The 20,552-nt window shown below is 43.1% G+C and overlaps 1 protein-coding gene across 1 annotated transcript in view; it reads left to right on the top strand.

The window, feature by feature from the left end:
* The window catches only part of ABCC10 (ATP binding cassette subfamily C member 10), a 45,689-nt gene extending 25,565 nt beyond the window's left edge, over positions 1-20,124 (top strand). Inside the window, exons 15-22 of the mRNA XM_048483936.1 lie at positions 940-1,283; positions 1,441-1,610; positions 2,007-2,167; positions 3,965-4,218; positions 4,495-4,640; positions 10,193-10,290; positions 11,240-11,352; positions 19,598-20,124. Coding sequence (XP_048339893.1) covers positions 940-1,283; positions 1,441-1,610; positions 2,007-2,167; positions 3,965-4,218; positions 4,495-4,640; positions 10,193-10,290; positions 11,240-11,352; positions 19,598-19,733 — 1,422 coding nt within the window. The 3' untranslated portion in view covers positions 19,734-20,124. The remainder of the gene's footprint in view (positions 1-939; positions 1,284-1,440; positions 1,611-2,006; positions 2,168-3,964; positions 4,219-4,494; positions 4,641-10,192; positions 10,291-11,239; positions 11,353-19,597) is intronic.
* The last annotated feature ends 428 nt before the right edge of the window (positions 20,125-20,552 follow it).

Below are 20,552 nucleotides of genomic sequence, written 5' to 3'. Positions count from 1 at the left end.
AATGTTGTTCGTCTTATAAGTTGTTACTAGACTTGCTCTTTTAGTGGGTACATGTAAGTGTCACACTGTCTGGTTAGGTCCGTTGCTACTACTGAATGCATATACACCACCAGCTAAGTGGAGAGGATGAAGGACTGCCACTGTTGTTGCCTTCACCTATCTCATTGTCCTCTACTGTCCTTGTATTATGGGGCAGTCTTGGGGTGAAGTTCCCTGTGCTTTATCTGTCCTTCAATCTCTGCTTGCCTCCATCTCTCTCTGTCTCTGTTCACTCATCCAAAGAAAGGTTTGCAGATGGTCTGGGCTCCTTAGCACAGGGGGTGGTGGTGAGGAGTGGAAGAGAATAAAGATGGACAGAAGTGCTTCATCCTCTTGGCTGCTAACTGATGGTGTATAAACGTTCAGTGGTGGAAATGGATTGAGGTCTAACCAGAGAGGTAAATTTACACATGGAAAATGTCATATCCTGCCCCTCTCACTTGGGTGTGGTTCCCTGCCTCAGCCCATCATATTTTAAGGTGTTTATAGCTGGGTTGGTCCCAAACATACACAGGTTTGTTTTATTGACCAAACTGATTATGACTCTTTCAGACAAACTCTTAATTTGGTCTAGTAAATGTTCAGGACTGCTTGATGTGTTACTTTTTCGATCAAAGTTCAGTCTTTTATCTGGGGTGAAAGCTCAGTCTGTCATGTGAGTATGTACAATTGTTTTTTGCTTTGGATAATAATATATATGGATCTCTATTCTGGTCCTTGCCATGGAAAACCCCCTTGTGAACATCACATTATGAATTGCTACTGTTTCTGACATACATTAACCTCTCTGTATTGTGGGGGGGCGGGGGGGCGGGGGAAGTAATGTGTGAAACTGCTTGCAGTTGTACAATGTGTTTCAATCCACTATGACTCTCATCACTCTTGATTCTTCATTGACAGGCCACAATGACCTTCTTTGACACTACACCAACAGGCCGCATCCTTAACCGTTTCTCTTCAGACTTGTACTGTGTGGATGACAGCCTGCCATTCATTCTGAACATCTTCCTGGCCAATGTGTTTGGGCTGCTTGGCATGCTAGTGATGATCACCTATGGGCTTCCTTGGATTGGTCTAGTCCTGCTGCCCTTGGTGGCTGTTTACTACTCCATTCAGCGCTATTATCGGCACACCTCGCGGGAGCTCAAGCGTCTCTACAGTCTCACTCTGTCACCTATCTATACTCACTTCTCAGAAACGTTGACAGGCCTCAGTACTATCCGGGCCACCAGGGCCAACGACAGGTGAGGGGTTTTTTTTTCAGTCAAGAAAAAGGTCTATACATGCACAGGAAATGCTGCCTAGAAGATATAGCCTTGTGATGAATGGCAAAATGAGGCAGCAGCAGCACATGTGAAAGAACTGTTTTTAATGCTAACCTCAGGGCTGTATCCAGTCTAGGTTTGAGACAGAGAATCAGCTGCGACTGGAGCTCAACCAGCGCTGCCGTTTTGCCAGCAACACAGCCATGCAGTGGTTGGACATTCGACTTCAGATGATTGGAGTTGCTGTTGTTACAGCTATTGCTGTGATTGCTATCATCCAGCATCAGAGGAAACTGGGGAATCCAGGTGAGCCACCTGACACTGGACTCTGTAGAAGCCATCTTCATCTGTGCCTAAGACTATGCCTTTACACTCATGTCTGGCTTCTTCATCTCACAGTAGCGTAATTTTCCACCTCTCCCCAATCTGCAACATCAATCTCTGCCCTCTTCCCCATTAAGATGGCACCTCTGGAGTTAATGGATCCAGCTGGCTTTGAGGATGCCACAGAGGATTTTGAAAAACTGGGCTGCGTCTCTGTTGTTCCACTGGCAGGTTCTCCAAAGTGATAGTCACTCCTCACTGCCCTGATCAAGGGAGCTGCACTACCCATTGTCTCAACTAGTTCTCTTGTTTCTGAATACAGTGTTCATAACTTCTTTCACTGATGCTTTTTGTGGGTGTCCTTTTTGTTCCTTTTAGGGCTTGTGGGCCTAGCCCTTTCTTATGCTCTTTCAGTCACAAATTTGCTGTCTGGGCTCATCACCAGCTTCACACAAACAGAGACCATGATGGTGAGTGTGGAACGGACAGAAGAATATGCAACAGAGATCCCCATAGAGCCTCAGGAGGGGCTGCTCCAGGTAAATCCTTCTTGCAAGGTCTCTACTTAATACTCTTCTCATCTAGAGACCAGATCTACACTTCCTACAGTCCTCTGAGTCTACATTGGTCCTCCACCAGTCTCATTGGCTCACAGTGATATTTGTATAATCTGCCCTGGTTATGGTTTTCTTTCAGTGGAGAAGGACATCCTGAAGACAGGGCTCATCCAAACACTCTCTCTCTTTCAGTAGGAGAACCTCCTTCCATCCTAATACTGCTTTCACTGCAGAGCCAGCTGACCTTCATAGTTATTGTCTTCTGTTATCTATTCACTAGTTAGTCAGTGGAAGAGTGGGGGAACTGAAATATTTTAAAAGCAAGAAGAGCCCAGCTGTGGAGAAAGACCTTTTTGCTTAAGTTGATTTGTCACCTCAGTGGCAACAGTGCAGTGAGCAAGTAGTCCTCTGAGCCAACCTATCCTCTTAAAAGGCACACCAGAGCTTCTCTGCCTCCAGTTTCAGAGAGGTGGCCTCCCTGGGATTGCAGTAATGGGTCCCACTCATGAAATGCAGCCTGTGCTACTATCACTAAGGCCAATGAGGAGTGAAATAGCTTGGCAATTGAGATATTTGGCATCCAGATTGTATAGTACACTCAGTCATCTTTCATCTCCACCTGACCAGGATCTTACAGGGCACAAAGTGATGTCCAGCACTGCATCTACAGTCAGCATAAATGTAAGCAGTGCCACATGAAAAGTCTGGGTCTCACCCTGTCCCCCCCTCTCCCCTCCCCCAGTGATTGATGGGGATTCTTTCCACCTGGAGTTCTGCTGATGGGTAAGGCAAGTGATGATGTACAATCTCAGCAATTAGATGCCAGAGCTTAGCTCAGCATAAAGCTTGGAGGTGCTTTTTCCTCTTCCTTCTCTTCAGCCACCCAGCTTATCTTTCTCTAGGCACAGGCACAGAGCCAAACTTCTGTCAGTCTGATGCTGAGCTCATTGGCCCATAGAATTGAGCTTATTGGACCTGATCTAGGAATGGCAGAGCATCTCTGTGAGCTGCCTCCAGTGCCAGTGCACATGCTCACTGGGTTCTCTTCCCTGTGCCAAGAGGAGGTGGCTAGGAAGTGCCTGCTCCTAAGTCTTTGGATGAAGAAGCCCCATCACATCCACATTCAAAGATTTCCTTTGGCTAGAGAAGAAGAGATATTGTCTACTCAGAATTATTTTCTCAAGATTTCCAGCCCATGCTGATATAGGCAATGCTGCCAGCAATAGTGCCTGAGCTCCCCAAAAGAGGCTCAGGAGGCTTAACGTAATTTGAACAACCCATGGCTAAAGAGGGGGAAAGAAATTTACTTCCTTTGCCTGGGTGAACAGATTACCAGTGTGAGCCAGAATGTAATAATCCCACCCCCACCCCCCAAAAAATGAGGAAGGCCCTCTTGCCAGCATATGCTTTTCAGGTCTGACTAAACATCTGTTATCCCCCCCTCCCCTTTCTTGCTGTATTAAATATCTCCATTAAAATACGAACAATCATTCTTGCAACCAGGTGAGATGACAACTAGCTAGAGAAAAGCTAGTTCTGTAGGCTTCTTCTTACCCAGGAGGGTTGTTTTTCTTTATCTTCTAATCAGCAGAATGCCAACTGGAAATTTCTGTTCCAAAGCTACACTGTATACACACACAGTGAGTGAGATCTCATTTCGTTATACTTGTATGCTGGAAGACCAGATCAAAAACAGCCTGCAGAAGCAACTGGTGGGAAGTATCAGATATTTGTTATCACTCACACTTTCACTCACGCTTAATCTCTTCTTCCTTCAAGGTTGCACCTGATTGGCCAAGTCGAGGTCACATTGAGTTCCAACAAGTGGTACTGGCCTATCGGCCTGAGCTACCCAATGCCCTGGAAGGGGTGACTTTTACTATCTATCCTGGGGAGAAGATAGGGATAGTTGGGCGCACTGGGTCTGGAAAATCCACGCTCTTCTTGGCTCTTTTCCATATGGTGGAACTCAGAGCTGGCCGAATTCTTCTGGACAATATTGACAGCCATTCTGTTAACCTGAAGGAGCTGAGGTAAGTAGATTCAACAAACAGCTTTTAAAATACAGCTGGAAAATCCTTCTTCCATCAGGTTCTGGTGGAATGCCATTGTCAAGAGGCTAATTAGTGGTGGCCCTGCCCAGCCATTCTTTAGTTTAGTCATGAAGAGTTAAACCATTTAAGAATTACTCTGCATTTGCATTATAGGTCCAGTGTTTCCCTGTCTGTTTTGCTGTGACAAGTAAAGAGATGGAGCAAGGCTGTCTCTAAAAAATATTTCTACCCAGCAGGTCTTGTTCTGTCTTTTAGGTCTAGATTGGCCATTATCCCCCAGGACCCATTCTTATTCAGTGGGACAGTCCGTGAGAACTTGGATCCTCAGGGGCAACACACAGATGCTGACCTATACCAAGTCCTGGAGCAATGCCACCTACGTGATGTGATTACAGAGATGGGTGAGTCCTTTTTGTGGGGAGGGGAAGGGAGGAAACTTGCTAAGGGGAAATGGGTGGTGAAGATTCAGCAGCTGGTGAGCATGAAATCTGCTAATACCTAGAAAGGTGGCAGAGGTTGAGCCTTAGTGGAAATTGCTGTCAATGTTAACTAAGAGTCTGGTAAGGTTCATTAATAGAAGTCTTTTAATGATAGAAAAGTTTGGGAAGATAAGTAAGTAATTTATTAAAATGTTGTAGTCACAGACCTTAACATAGCAAAATACAATTAATACAATAGCATACATAGAATGGCAACACCAACACATATAACTAACACATCTATTTGGAATGGTTGGGATACATGTGCCTCTTCCTTAGTTTACTTGAAACAAACATATGAGAGGCAACACAATGGGTAACAGAAGGATCTACATCTGCCACTAAAAAATTGATGCATTCCTTGTCTGTTCAAAAGGAGAGCAGAATGACCTGATTCAATTGAATAGCTCACCCAGGGGTCCGGTAGTACGTGGGCTCTTGTCCTGAATCAAACACCTCACACAAAAAGATATAAAATATTTTTGGCCTTATTTAAAAAGGAAATAAAGCAGTTCATATGCATTGATATCTGCAAATGGGACAGAATACCAGCTGAAAAATTGCAGTCAAAAATAATATAACAAGTCTCAATAACATCAAATTAGGAAAATTAATCTCTGCTGTTGCCTTTGTTCCATGGAGCAAGCTGTATATCCGAGGACAAGTTCAGAGTTCAGGAATGCAAAGTTCAAAGCAAATCAGTGATACAAAATAACACCGTGGCTAGCCAAAAAAGTATTAAGATAGATAGATTGCCTCTCTATAACTTATTAAAACTAATATCTACACTCTAACCCATGTGATGCAATCCAGCCAATGGGATCGCTCCCTCTAATTAAACCAAAGCACTGGTCGTTATCTCAACAGCTTGCAGGTGAAACCATTTTCAAACACTAGAGGGATGCTTTTCCCAATTAACTTTGTTCAGAGATGTTCATGACCTTGGTAGATGAGGCACACCGTTACAGCCGCTTCTGGTACCATAAAGGGACAGACAAAAAAATGTAGATTCTAAAATCATTCAAACATGGCTCCAGTTATGTCAACTCCATATAATAATAAGTATAAAAATATACTTTTTTTACATCCTTGGATTGGGAAAATGTTAAAATAGCACCTGACGTATGATGAGCTACCAAAAGAGTAGCATTTAGCTGCACCTTCCACGACCAGGAAGTCTGAAAAGTAATACCTGAATATTTTTTTTAAAAGCATTGATCAGTTTGCCAAAGATTACTCTTTTGGTTTTATTAGTTAATCTTTAAGTGTTCTTTATCACAGTAATATGCTAATGTGAGCAGTATCTTCTTTAGTTGTGGTTTAGTAAGGACTAGGATGGCCATATCATCTGCGTAGAGCACTATAGTACTCTTCCAGCCCTCCAAACAAGAGGGGAATTGGTCTAAAGAGTTCGTTTTCTGTACAGCGACATTAATGTGAAAATTAAATAAAAGGGCGCCAAGAGGCAACCGTGCTTAATCCTATTTGTAAAGGGAATTGAATCTGTAAAGCATCCAGGGCTGTCCATTCTGATCATGACTGTAGGGTTTGAATGTAATTCTCTTGAAAGCCTAATTAATCTCCTATCTATATTAGTACTATACCATAGCCTTCAGCGTTCAATTGAGTTAAAAACCAAAGTAAGATTCACAAAAGCTACAAATAGCCACTATTTGAATTGCTTAGTATATTTTTCAATAAGAGCCATCAGCATTTAGCAATGGCCAGTTATGCTGTGGCCTTTCTGAAAGTTGGTTTGTTCTAGTTTAAAAAATATTTGATTGTTCAGCTCAGCCTTCTAGCTTGACAAGCAAATGGTGAGTATTTATTTTAGATTCTATGTTTAAAAGTCTAAATTGGATGGTAAATAGCTGGGTCTGCTCAGTCACCCTTTTTTAAGAGGGAAAACAAGATGCTTTGTTTCCAGTGTGCTAGAACCACACATGAGTTGTTAATTTCTGAGAATAATTTAACAAATATAGAAACCCGCCGGTGTAGATTTGTGTTATATAGCTCAGGTGGAATCCTCCCCTGGCGCTTTTCCAGCAGTCAACGCATTAATCAATGTAATACATTTCAAAAGTGAAATCAAGTCCCAAAGTGGGCAAAAGCTCCTGCTTGTGGATATTGTATTTAGAAGAAAGAGTGGCCTGGAGGATTATAGACAAAAAAGAAGTGTTTATACCATACATCAACTGGGATGGAAGAGCCTGTGTTATTACAATCACTAGGCCTTAGGCCAGTGATGGCGAACCTTTTCGAGACAGAGTGCCCAAACTGCAACCCAAAACCCACTTATTTATCACAAAGTGCCAACATGGCAATTTAACCTGAATACTGAGTTTTAGTTTAGAAAAGACTGTTGGCTCCAAGGCATGTGTTACTTGGGAGCAAGCTTGGTGGTAGCCGATGGCTTTGCTTTGAAGCAACTGTGCAATGCTTCAAATGGGTGAATCACGACCCTAGGAGAATTTACTCAGAAGCAAGCCCCATTGCCTGTAACTGAGCTTACTCCCAGGAAAAGGATGGTGCTTTAGGTCTTCCCATGAAAATCAGTGGGGTTTAACTGCACTTAACAGGGTTACCTACACTGCTTACTCAAAACTAGGTCTTAGGTTTAATGCTAATAATCTCCCTGAAATAATTACACTATTATCACACTGTGGGCCTGGCGGGGGGAGGGGGAAGGGGGAGAGGGAAGTAAAACTTTCGCTTTCTGAAACCCAATACCCCCCCCCCCCTACAAAATAGAAGTAAAAAGGCAGTTAAGAAATTCAAAGCAATAATGCTGTGCAAGGGGTAGGATAACTTCCGGAAAGCTGAACTGGTGGAGCAACCATCTAATCTGTGGTTTTTCCTTCACATGTCATCACAGCACTTGACTTCCCACAAAAATGCAAAAGGAACAGAAAAATAAAAGCAGTTCTAGCTGATGTGAAAGCAAAGACCTTCGTGTGCTTTTTAAAAAATCCTAAATGCATCTCGGTTCCTCCTCCCTAGGGTTGATGATCCCAGGTAATCGTCAAAAAACTTGGGTCTGAGCATTTCCCTGGTATTTGGAAAGGCACACGTTTTGTTTGTTCAAGCAGCAGCAGCCTCGGGCAGCAGCAGCCAGCCTGCTCCAGCCTCCAGCAGGTCCTGCGCATGCGCACTGCTCTGGCATCTCCGCCTCCTCTGCCTCCGCCCCCCCTCGGGCATCAGCCACCTGGCGCACAGGCACCAGGCCTGCTGACCAAGGCCTCCCTATTTGCCGCGGTGTGCACACATCACACCCAGTGGCCCAGGCCAGCCTAGATGTGTGTGTGTGTGTGGGGATTTTAAGGGGGGCCCCATGTGACGAACTCTGTGCGCGCATGCCCACAGAGAGGCTTTGAGTGCCCCCTCTGGCACACGTGCCATAGGTTCGCCACCACTGCCTTAGGCAATCAGTTCCCAAAACCTTTATGCAATTTTTATTTGTGATTTGTGATTGTGAGAGCCAATTTGTCCTATTGGATTTGTTAAACAGAATTTTTCCACTTCAGGAATTGCTTATATTGGCTACAAAACTGGATTAGAGTTTGTATAGCATTAGCTGTTTCATCTAATTTAGGTCTACTTTAAAGGTGGCATAGAGTTTTTCTCATACTTCTACAGTCCTGATCAAATCAGGTTTCCCTTAAGTTGCCCTGGGTGGTAGATCTTTGAATAATCAAATAAGGGTTCAGCAAGGAAATGATATTGCTGAAATCATTTATAGCATTCAGACTGTCTATGATAAGCTGTGCTCTGAGATTTAATCAGTTAGGTGAATTAAGACACTGTTTAATACTGTTATCTAATTGATTATTCTGCTTAAGCCTACATGTAGCTAAACTGGAAGTGTTATTACGAGATGAAGATGAATAAATACTCCATAGGGAGGCTATAATTATAGGTAAATGGTTACTCTCTGGTCTATTTGGATATCAAATGCTGTGAGCCTATCATACAAAGGCAAGGAAACCAAAATATGGTCTATCACACTAGGATCTCTGGGCCTAAAAAGGATTAGAAACCAGTGGCGTACCTGCAGGAAATTGTTCCTTGGGTTTGTGCTGATTGTGCATCCCTGCCCCCCACCTCAAAATTGCACCCTACTCTCAGAATTTAGGCAGGCCAGCGCAATGCGCGTGCAGAGTGAGCGGCTGACAGGTGAGTGATGCCTGCTCAGGTAGGCCGGGGTATTTGGAGCCTAAAGCTGGCAGGAAGATGCTGTAGTGTGCCTCCCATTTCCTCTGAAGTGGGAGGAATCCTGAATGGGGGGACAAATGGGATGACAACATCTCTCAAGCACGGCCCATGTGGTGCTCAGACGTGCTGATGCCTCTCCAGGAGCAAAGCTGCCTCTTCCACCAACAGGTGCCTGATGTCCGGGATGGGGGGAGTGGGATGAGACTGTCTACACTTGATTAGGAATAGGCTTGCCAGCAGGAGAAAGGCGGCAGCTGAATGTGGTGATCCAGAAGTAAACCATGGCTCAGCAGTATGGGCTTTTGAAGGGTGTGGGATGGCCAAATGCAGCAGCAGGGACTTGTTGGATGTCAGGGAAATGGTGAGGAAGGGCAATGTAAAGGGGGTGCTGGTGCTTGTCAGGAGCCAGCGGCGTGAATTGGGTGTATACACGCCTCCATCCTTCACCTAGCGTTTTGCCTGCCAAATACAAGAGACTTCCTGGGTTGCAGGGGAGGGAGGGGGCAAGGCAGGTGGCCAAAATGTCCCTGTTCCCCTACGTGACCCAGGTGAATGGCCCCAGGGTCAAATTTCCCTCTCCCCTCCCAGATACACCATTGCAAGAAGCCCTTGGAAGAATTGTTATGGGTACCATGAAGCTAGTAGAGCCCAAATCTAAAGAGGATGTTCAGGTGTGTGACTCCAAAATGATTTAATATTTAATTTTGCGAGGTCCAAGGGGTATACTAAGCTTCTACCATAATGGTTTGCACCTTATTGATGTAAGAATTTATATCCTGGCCAATTCTGGCATTAAAATCACATGACAACAAAATATCCATCCTGGGGAATAATATCTTTGCCTTTTCTAGAATATCAATTTGGTCCGATAGGGTGGCAGACTTGAAAGGAGGCGTGTACAGATTAATGCAGAAGAGGTTTCCAGTTTGCCTACCAGAAATATGAATGACTGAATATAATTACATTCCAACCAAACAAGTGGTTGGATTAAGCCTTCGGTGCCTAAAGATATGAATGTCATGATAAGGCCATCGCTGGCTCACTCAAACACACTTGGTTTTGAAGGGAATAGATGACTTCCAACCTGTTTTTGTTCCATCGCGTTCTGTCCCTTCTTGCTTGTACCAAGTCTCTCCTTTTTGAAACATCAAATGTATATGGACCAATGCTAAGCAGATGTGTTTTGGATCCTATCAGGCTCTTATCCTGGATGGTTAAACTTGGTTACCCTAAAAGTGGCTTCCCTGTCTTGCTCTGTCCAGGTGGATTAGATTGTGAACTGGGGGAAAGAGGAAGGAGTCTCTCCGTAGGGCAAAGGCAGCTGGTTTGTCTAGCGAGGGCTCTGTTGACCCAGGCCAAGGTGAGTGCTACTGTTTCATACTCAGTTCCATAGGCACAGCAAATATCTTTTGCTTTGAGCCAACCTTTTCCGGGGGTGGAGGAGAATTCTGCTTTAGGACATAGAATCATAGAGTTGGAAGGGACCCCAAGGGCCATCAAGTCCAACTCCCTGCAATGCAGGAACACACAGTCAAAGCACTTCCAGCATATGTTCATCCAGCCTCTTGTTTAAAAAACCTCCAAAGAAGAGATGAGAAGGTTCGGGTTGCCCTATCTCAAAAAAAATGTGCATGAGCTGGGAAATTTGCAGAAAACATCAAGCAAAATAATTAAGAGATTGGAACACATCAAAAATGGATTGGCTGAAGCATTTGGGCTTCTTTTTACTTCAGAAATTATTTAAGAGGGACATAACAAAAGCTTCTTAAACTGTGCATGTTGTAGAGAAAAGGGATGAGGGAATTTTTTTCTCCATTTCTCTTAACACTATAATGTGTGGTCTCAAATTGAAATTGATTCAGGAGCACTTAGGGACCAATATGTGGAAATGAATTATACTTTAGCCGTATTTTATTTATTTATTTATTTTAAAACAATGCACAACTAACTTATGACATTTAATACTAATAATATTGTGATGGCTGCTAATTCGGATGGCTTTAAAAGGAGTTTAGAGATTCACAGAGGATGCATCCATCAGCAGCTTTCTGGTCAGCAATTTCTGGAGGAAGGGCAGTGGGGAAGGTTGTGAAGTCCGGTTTGTGAACATCTTGGAGGCATTTGGAAGAATGGTGCTGGACTAGATGGACACTTGATCTAATCAATTAGGGCTATTTTTATCATGTTAAGATTCTGGGACCTGATTGAGCGACTGGATTCAGTCAGACCATGAGTTGTTCTTGTGACATCCCTCATTTTCTGCATTTTCGTGCTGCTTTTTAAAAAACAACACTTTGTTTCAATTGTAGGTTTTGTGCATCGATGAGGCTACTGCAAGCGTGGATCATAAGACAGACAAATTGCTCCAGCAGACCATCCGTCAGCGATTTGCAAACAAAACAGTGCTAACTATTGCTCACAGGTGCAGTTTTCTTTTCCAATCAGCTACTGTTCTCAGGTCTCCATATAGAGGTAAAGCCAGGTGTTTGTCATTTAGCGATCACTTTGCCTAACCTTAACTTCCTTTAATTCTCAGACTGCCAGCCTCCTCAACAGGCTATTTATTATTTGCTGCAGTTAGCCACAGTGGATGCCAGATGGAGGAACACCTCAGCCACCTGACTTTAATTTACAAATCAGAAATACTTTTAGGAAATATCCATTACTGTGGTCAGACCTTTGGGGAATGGCCCTGGAAAATACATCCAGGAGCACTTAGGGACCAATATGTAGAAATGAAATATACTTTAGCCGTATTTATTTTGAAATACTCAGTTCCTAAGCTAGATTCTGAGTTTTTGATGGGCAACATTATCACACAATTTGTGAACTTTTCATCAGGATAATATGGGTTGCATATACTTTGAAAATCTAATATTTATATCTGCTGTTTCAAGAACTAGTATTAATTTAACATTTTTGTAGTAGTTCACTGTACACTAAGTCAGTGTGGTTTGCATCAATGCACACACAGAGATGATGCACACAGACCTTTAAAAATATGAATTCTGTGTAGATCCCAGTTTTTATACTGTGTCTATTCCAGTTACTGGAGAGTTTTGTTGTTTCTGTTACTTTCCTTTAAGCTGGAATAGATACCATGCATATTCTTAGAATCCTGAAGTCCTATTGTTGGGGAGAAAAGCAGGATAGAAGTATTTAAATTGATGTTATTGATATTTATTAATATTTTGCCCCATATTTAGAACTGGTGGCCTTCTGTGAAAAGTCAAAGAGCAAGACTGAGCAACTAAATGCTGCATAATAAATTACTTGTCTAAAACTTATAGTCCTAGAAACGCTGAAGGAGATCAGTGAGAATAGCATGTTAGCAAGTTACATTCAGTATGCAGACAAAATCAACATCCAAAGAATGCAAAAGTTCCTAGGGATCCAGATGGTAGTACATGGTGTGCTCGGTTTAATAGCCTGCGTGGTGTGGTGGTTAGGAGCAGTGGAATCCAGTATGGAGAACCAGGTTTGATTTTTTGCACATGAGTGGTGGATTCCTATTTGACAAACTGGATTTGTTTCCTTACTTCTACACATGAAACCTGCTGGGTGACCCTGGACCAATCACAGTTCTCTCACCTGCCTCACAAGGTGCCTATTTTGAGGAGGGAAAGAGAAGACAATTGTATGCCACTGTGAAATTCCTTAAATGTACAGAAAAGTGGGGTATAAAAACCAGCTCTTCTCCTTTTTCTTCTTACCAAGCATCATCATTGATGTTTTTAGATTTTATCTTATTACCTTCCCTGCAGGCTTGAGGCGGAACATATTAGTATAAAACAAATAAACTGAAGGAAATTCAAAGCTAATACCCTTGTAGGTGGAGTCTGCCACATGTTGTAGGATGGTAAAACTATTCATTGGAAGCTATGAATCTTTATCAAAATGAATGGTTCTTCAAGTACATCAAAAGTTCTTCAAGTACATCAAAAGCAGGAAGCCAGCAAGGGAAGCGGTAGGCCCGTTAGATGACAAAGGAACAAAGGGTGTGCTAAAAGATGGCAGGGAGATTGCAGAGAAGCTGAATGAATTCTTTGCATCTGTCTTCACCCAAGAGGAGGTGAGGAACATTCCTGCACCTGAACCAAGCTTCTTAGGAGGCGAATCCAAGGAACTAGCGAAGATAGTGGTAGACAAGGAAGAAGTTCTGGCAGCCATTGATAAACTAAATGTTACCAAATCCCCTGGCCCAGATTGCATTCACCCTAAGAGTGCTTAAAGAGCTCTAAGCATGAAATTGCTGATCTTCTCTACCTCTACCTAGCCATATGCAACATTGTCCCTGAAATCCAGGCTCCACTCCCTGAAGACTGGAAGATGGCCAAATGTCACACCAATCTTTAAGAAAGGATCTAGGGGGACCCGGGGGAAATTACAGGCCAGTCAGAGTTTGACATCTGTTCCTGGTAAATTAATAGAATCTATCATTAAAAGATACAAAATTATATAAAAGCGTGTGAGAAAAGCAAGACCTGCTGAGAAAGAGTCAGCATGGCTTTTGCAGAGGCAAAATCCCTGTCTTACAAACTTACTAGAGTTCTTTGAGGGTGTAAACAGGCATGTGGACAGGAGTGAACCGGTGGACATTGTCTACTTGGATTTCCAAAAGGCTTTTGACAAAGTTCCTCACCAGAGACTGTTGAGAAAACTCAGCAATGAAGGGAATAAGAGGGGAAGTCCCTCCTTTGGATTAAAAAACTGGTTGAGAAACAGGAAACAAAGAGTGGGTGTAAATGGGAAGTTCTCACAATGGAGAGATGTCAGGAGTGAAATGTCCCCTAAGGATCCTACTGCTTTTGGGGACCAGTGCTCTTTAACCTATTCATAAAATGACCTGGAAGTAGGGGTGGGTAGCGTGGTGGCCAAGTTTGTAGATGATACCAAATTATGTAGGGTGGGTGGAGAACCACAAAAGGATTGCGAAAGAGCTCCAAGCGGACCTTGATAAATTAGGTGAGTGGGCTCCAGAAATGGCAAATGCAGTTCAATGTAGCAAAATGTAGAAGTGATGCACATAGGGGCAAAAAATCCAAACTTCACATACACGCTACCAGGGGTCAAAGTGCTATCAGTCACAGACCAGGAAAGGGATTTAAGGCATCTTAGTTGGATAGTTCCATGGGAATGTCAACCTTCAATGCATGGCAGCTGTAAAAAAGGCAAACTATGCTGGGGATCATTAGAAAAGGAATTGATAATAAAACTGCAAAGATTGTCATGCCCTTATATAAAGCAGTGGTGCGACCGCACTTGGAGTACTGTGTCCGGTTCTGGTCGCCGCATCCTTCAAAAGGATATTGAGGAGATAGAAAAAGTGCAGAGAAGGGCAACAAGGATGATTGAGGGACTGGAGCACCTTCCTATGAGGAGAGGCTGCAGCCGTTTGGGACTCCTTTTTTTAGTTTGGAGAGAGGAGGCGGCTGAGGGGATATGATTGAAGTCTACAAAATTATGCATGGGGTAGAAAATGTTGACAGAGAGAAATTTTTCTCTCTTTCTCACAATACTAGAACCAGGGGGCATCCATTGAAAATGCTGGGGGGAAGAATTAGAACTAATAAAAGGAAACACTTCTTCACGCAACGTGTGATTGGTGTTTGGAATATGCTGCCACTGGAGGTGGTGATAGCTACTAACCTGGATAGCTTTAAAAGGGGCTTGGACAGATTTATGGAGGAGAAGTCAATCTATGGCTACCAATCTTGATCCTCCTTGATCTGAGATTGCAAATGCCTTAACAGACCAGGTGATCGGGAGCAACAGCCGCAGAAGGCCATTGCGTTCACATCCTACATGTGAGCTCCCAAAGGCACCTGGTGGGCCACTGCGAGTAGCAGAGAGCTGGACTAGATGGACTTTGGTCTGATCCAGCTGGCTTGTTCTTCTGTTCTTCTGTTCTTAATGATGCAAGCTGCACATCTGACCCAAACTAACTTAAGGACTTCAGTCTTGTTAAAAATAAGGCTGCTTAAATCCCAAAATTTGGTGGGATCAAAGTTATCCATCTTTGCACTCAGTTGTGACCTTAGTGTGCATTTTTACTTCATGACAACCACATACAAATATTGTTTAATACACTTATGGTGATGTTTAGACCTCTACCAAACGGGACCAAAACACATCTCAGGCAAGACTTGCAGTGATATGCAAGGAGCGAAATTCTGCTGTTTGGGAAACAGCATTGCAGGAAGTTGGCAGATAATTCTTTTATTATATTCAAGCACTAGTTGGCGATACGCTCAGATGCTTTCTGGCAGATTTCCCTGTGTTGATTCCTACAAATCATGCTGGAAGGATTTGGACTTCAAATTCAGCAGCCTACATAGGAGCATATTTCTAGCAGTGTAACAGGTACATTTATTGGGCTTAAGTTTTTTGTAGTATTACGGCACTGATATAGGCTGACTTTAGAAAGCTTTTCACTAAAGTATGTACACAAGGGGAAAATTATATTGAAAATGTCACAAAATACTTGCAATATTTTTTGCAAGAGTGTCTTCCTCACTCTTCCTCATTCAATTATATTAGCCTTTTATTCAGCTGCAATTACACTAATCCCAACAGTGCTCAGCATCTGTTAGACAGGATGGCGCAAACCTTTCTGTGACTATCGTCTTCCTGCAAATAGGTTTGTTTTTGGATTTTAACTTTGACTGCATCAACAAGAGGTGTCAGCTCTTCTTATTCTGCATCTGTAGGGAAATTTGTTCAGCAGTAGAACTGACTGCCTAGGCAGGTGGTGAGCTCCCTCTCACTGGCAGTCTTCAAGCAGCAGCTGGACAAACATTTGCCAGGGATGCTTTAAGCTGATCCTGCATTGAGCTAGGCCGGGGTTGGAATTAATGGCTTGTACAGTCCTTTACAACACTGTGTAAAGTGATTCTATGAACATTAACTATTTTATTTTGGGGCAAAATGCTTATTGAAGCATTCATTTATTAATCCTACCTGCCTATCCAAAAAATGGTTCTTTGGGCTGTGTTACAATAAGTTAAGCCATAGAGCACAAAATTACAATTTAAACAAAAGCTATCTGATTAAAGCAGCCCCTAGTATTCTTCTTAACAACATCATTTAAAAGCTGAATTACTAAAAGGCTCAATATCATGACAAATACTAAAATTATATTGCAGCCAGGAAAACTATCAAGTCTTTTGAGTGTAGTGGAATACCATTAAGGAAGAGTGACCCGACAAACCTCCCTCAGAGGTATCAAACTGCTGCAGAGAAGGCCCTCCCTCTCTCACTTATAGCCACCGATTGTATTTCACATGATGGGGGCACAGTGAAGAACCTTCAGTTACAATCTCAGTCCCTGGCAGGTCTATATGTGGGCATGTGACCCACACAGGTGTACTAAATTATGTGCCTGATAGGGTGCATTTTAAAAAAAATTTTTTTGCTGATTCAGGTATATTGAAGCCAAAAGTTATTGGAATTCCCAATATCCCCACATTCCAATACTAGCATTGGATCTGGATTTGAGTTTTCTTTGGGAATCTGAATATATTTGGCTCCATTACAGCCTATGGGAAAGCCATCCAGAGCTGTTTTTTTTAAAAAACAAAAACAAAAATAAAACACCAGTTTTGCTTTTGGTGCCTCCCCACAGAAGAACCATCAAGTTTCAAGAAGATTGAGCAGGGGATCCAATTCTATGGGTCTCCAAAGAAGGTACCCCATTGTTTCCACTGTGGGGTGGAACACCTTTTTTCCTCCACAGGAAAAAAGAGGCACACCTGCAGCAATCATGGGAAACTGTCTCCCATCCCAAGAACCAATACAAGCCCTACAGACTGAAAGAGGAACTGAGGAATTCCAGAAATACAAGTCAATGTGGCAAGCCCAACAGAACTGAGATCACACCAGAGAATCTCAGCACACACATACAGAAAATTAAACAAGAAGTTTACTTTTGCAAGGCCAACAGAACCAGTGTCTAACAGAGAAGCCCAGCAGAACTTATATCAAACCAGATAATCTCTACCGGGGGTGGTGGTGGGGGGCAGCCGTCCCATTCTAGTCTTTTCCTTTGCCCTTTCCCTCAGGCACCCCCTGTGCTCCCTTCCTGCTGCTCATTGTATCCCTGGCCCAAACTCTGCCTGGCTACTTGAGGAAAGTTAGGCACATAGCTACCTGCACTACAAAATTAAATTCACCTAGCCGAGCCTTGTTTCAGTGTTTTGTGTGCATTTTTTAAAGAACTAACTAGCGATTTTTTATTCTAAAACTGTCTAAGGTTTAATTGAAACTGATTTTCATATAGAATTTGAATACTTCGTGAAAAAGTGTAAAGCAACTGTATTAAACTTTTCCTGGCTCTTCTACAAGCATCTAATTAATTTTCAAGAATTCAGGAGCTCCCTTCTGGCAAAGGAAACCAAAGGACAGTCTAAAGCACTAAAATGAAACCAGGGGCGGGGGGGGCAACCAGAGAATGTAAGCTAAGCAAGAAAACTTTCCCACCAGATCTCCCCCTAATGAAAAAAGAGAGAGAAACCAACAAAGGATAGGAATAGTAAGGGAATAAATCCAAAGGAATAGTAAGGGAATAAATTTGAAAGAACCCAAGCAGAGCTTCCACACACAGTCCAAAAAGTATTAAAAAGTTCAGCTTCAATGTAAGCAACACAACAGTGAAAGCAAAGAACCAAACAGAAGGCAACAAAAGTCCTTTAGGACTGACAAGGCCTTTGGCCTCTCTTCCCCCACAACCCACAACCCACCACCAAACCCAAAGAACAAATCTAAAGAGAAAACTTTATGAAACTTTAAAACAAACCAGATTTGTTCAAACCAGTCTTTTGCAGCTAGGCAGGATGCAATACAGTTCTAGTCATAGCAGGGCAGACCTCCAGAGGCTCAGAGCAGCAGCTGAAGCCATGTTTAGCAGTGCACCCTCTCAAACCACTGTAATGGAGCCTGCTCTTGTGCTGTTTGCCCATGCACAGAACCATCTGAAGGGGAAAAAATCCACGAAACAACAACTGTGATTGGGCAAAGAGCGCTGCCGCCGCTTATGTACAATCCTATTTGCAGCTGCATCCTTCCCCCCTCCCTCCTATTCCTGGGAAATCTGCTGTGCAGTGGGAACAAGGTTGTTAACCTCTTCATTTGAAACAAAACAACTTTGTAAAAGACTGCCATTTTCAAATATTATAGCTGCCGCTAACATGCTCTCATATTTGCCTTTCAGTGTTGCCTTATCCTCCCTGCTGGTTGCCCCCCAATTTTTAACTGTTGCTATTTGACATTCCCAACTATTCCTCAGTAAAGCTGGGGGCAGGGGGAATTAGGACAGTTGGCTAGCAATTCAGATTCTCTCATGTGAGTTTGGCTGAAAAGATACTTGAAAAATGCCTTGGCATCTATCATTTCTTGAAGATAGCAAGGAAGATAATTGTGTCCTGTGCAGTACAATTACGCAGGTCATTCAAGTGTAAAATGTGGATTAAAAGAAAAATATTGCCATCCATAACAAATGTATATTATTAGTTAAGGATTGTGCTGTGTCTGTATATATACACACATAGCGTAAAACTGTGCACAGGTTGCATTAAATAGAAATCCTTCCTTTAGAATACACCCTGAACTGAATGGTGGGAATCTTTGGGAGTTCTACACTGCAATTGAGGAGCATGTAAAGATCATTTGTTTATCACTTGATCTGCCCAGTGTGGGCTGTTGCAGAATAATCAGAAGATGGAAATCTGTGCTTTAAATTCTTTAGTTCTGGTAGATGGCCGAGTGTTGTTTTTCAAAATACTAGATGTTATAGAAATGAATCTGTACGCTTTTAAGTTCAGTGTGACTTACTCTTAAATAAGGGTGGACACATAAGATGGACACTTGACTTTCAGTACTTCTCATTGATATCCTTGAAGCTGACGTTTAGGCCTTGTTCTTATGAGGCAGTGTTTTCCAACCTTTTCAACGTCACGGTACCCTTGACCTCGCTTTTCATATCTCACCCCTGCCATCCTCCCCCCACCTTCCCCTCCCAGGGTGAAGGGAAGCGTGGGGGTGGGTGGGAAGTGGCTGCTAACCTTGTGGCAGGCCCTGTGCCCTGGGCCAGCTGCATATCCTTGTTGGTGCTGGTGGGAGACACCGCAAAAGTGAGGAAAGCTGGTAGCATTGTCGCGGTACCCCTGGGACATGCTCACGGCACCCCAGGGTACCACGGAACCCTGGTTGGGAATCGCTGTAGGTGTGTACTGAACATGGTTAGCAGTTTCAAGATGGGACCTAGAGTTCCCCTGAACTGCAGACATCAGCTCCTCTTGAGAAGATAGCAGAGGGTGAACTGTATGCATCACAACTCCACTGACCTCCCTCCACAACTAAAGTCTGCCTGCCAGGCCCTGCCTCTAAATCTCCAGGAATGTCTGAAGCAGGAGCTGGCAAACCTAGGGTCACATTACAAGACTTCAAATTGATTGCTCCTCTGGGTTTTTTTTTAAAATCCTTGCAACATCTCAACTGTTTATGAAAACTGGACTTCTGAAAAAGCAAATGGCAGTTATGTATTGGTGTTAGATGCCTGTGACAATAGGCCCTTCCCCTTTTCACTTTACTTTATTGTAATAAAAGACAGGGAAGTACTTCCTACTAGATGAAGTTTGCCCTGCTTAATCAGTTGCCTTTCCTCCAACCAGGCTGAACACCATTATGGATTCAGACCGAGTGCTGGTGATGCATGCTGGGAAGGTGGCAGAGCTTGATTCCCCTGCTGTCCTCAGCGAGAAGCAGGACTCCATGTTTCAACATCTCCTGCACAGCGGGCAGCAGTGACCTCCTGGCAGACTCTGAAGACATGGAAATCAGCACCTCATGATTGTGAGGCGTGCCCTCTGTATCATGGTCCTTTCCATACTGTTCCTCAACATCCCTCCTTTAGGGGAGAGTGCAGTCCACCTTAGGCTGGGAATCTTGCTTCGTGACTTGTTGGCAGATGCAGGAATGTTCTGCTTTGACTGAACAGCATTCCAGCAGGTGATACAATTTGTACCACAGACTACGGGAATTTGTGCCTAGGCAGAACAGGGTGTGTGTGTGTTTTCGATTGTGGGGAGCGAAGAAGTGTATGTGAATTAAAAAATGGCTTTTGCTCAAGAATTCAAATGAGTACCTGATTGTAATGGGCTGGTGTTTTTTAAATAAAAATAACATTTGATTTTCTTAACAAATTGTCTTTCTTCTGAGTCTTCCCTCTGACTATCACTCATTAATACTAGGACTTCTCCCATTTTCCCCACCTGCCCTATAGACGGTCTCTGTCCATTCCCACCACATTTTATCTTTGTGTACTCTGGGTCAATAATTCTGAGGAAAACAGAAGTTTGTTCCTCAAGCAGTTCTACCTGACACCATCTCATTTCCTGGCACATCTTTCTCCCTAGTTGGAGTTGTCTACGTGTCTGGGCTTGATGCAAATGTTTCAGGGGAATTTATTGAAATACCTCTGATAAAAGATATCACCTAACCCATTTTATCTCTCCTGTTCTTTGGAGATGAAATGGCAACAAACCTTTCCCTAAACTTACGTAATAGGAGAATGCTTATTGGCTTTCTCACCCCACCCATTGCTCAAAGCCTTCTGCTGCCCCCCCC

The sequence above is a fragment of the Sphaerodactylus townsendi genome, linkage group LG01, assembly GCF_021028975.2.
Source record: "Sphaerodactylus townsendi isolate TG3544 linkage group LG01, MPM_Stown_v2.3, whole genome shotgun sequence".
NCBI classification, from domain to species: domain Eukaryota; kingdom Metazoa; phylum Chordata; class Lepidosauria; order Squamata; family Sphaerodactylidae; genus Sphaerodactylus; species Sphaerodactylus townsendi.
This window is presented reverse-complemented; position numbering and strand designations above follow the sequence as displayed.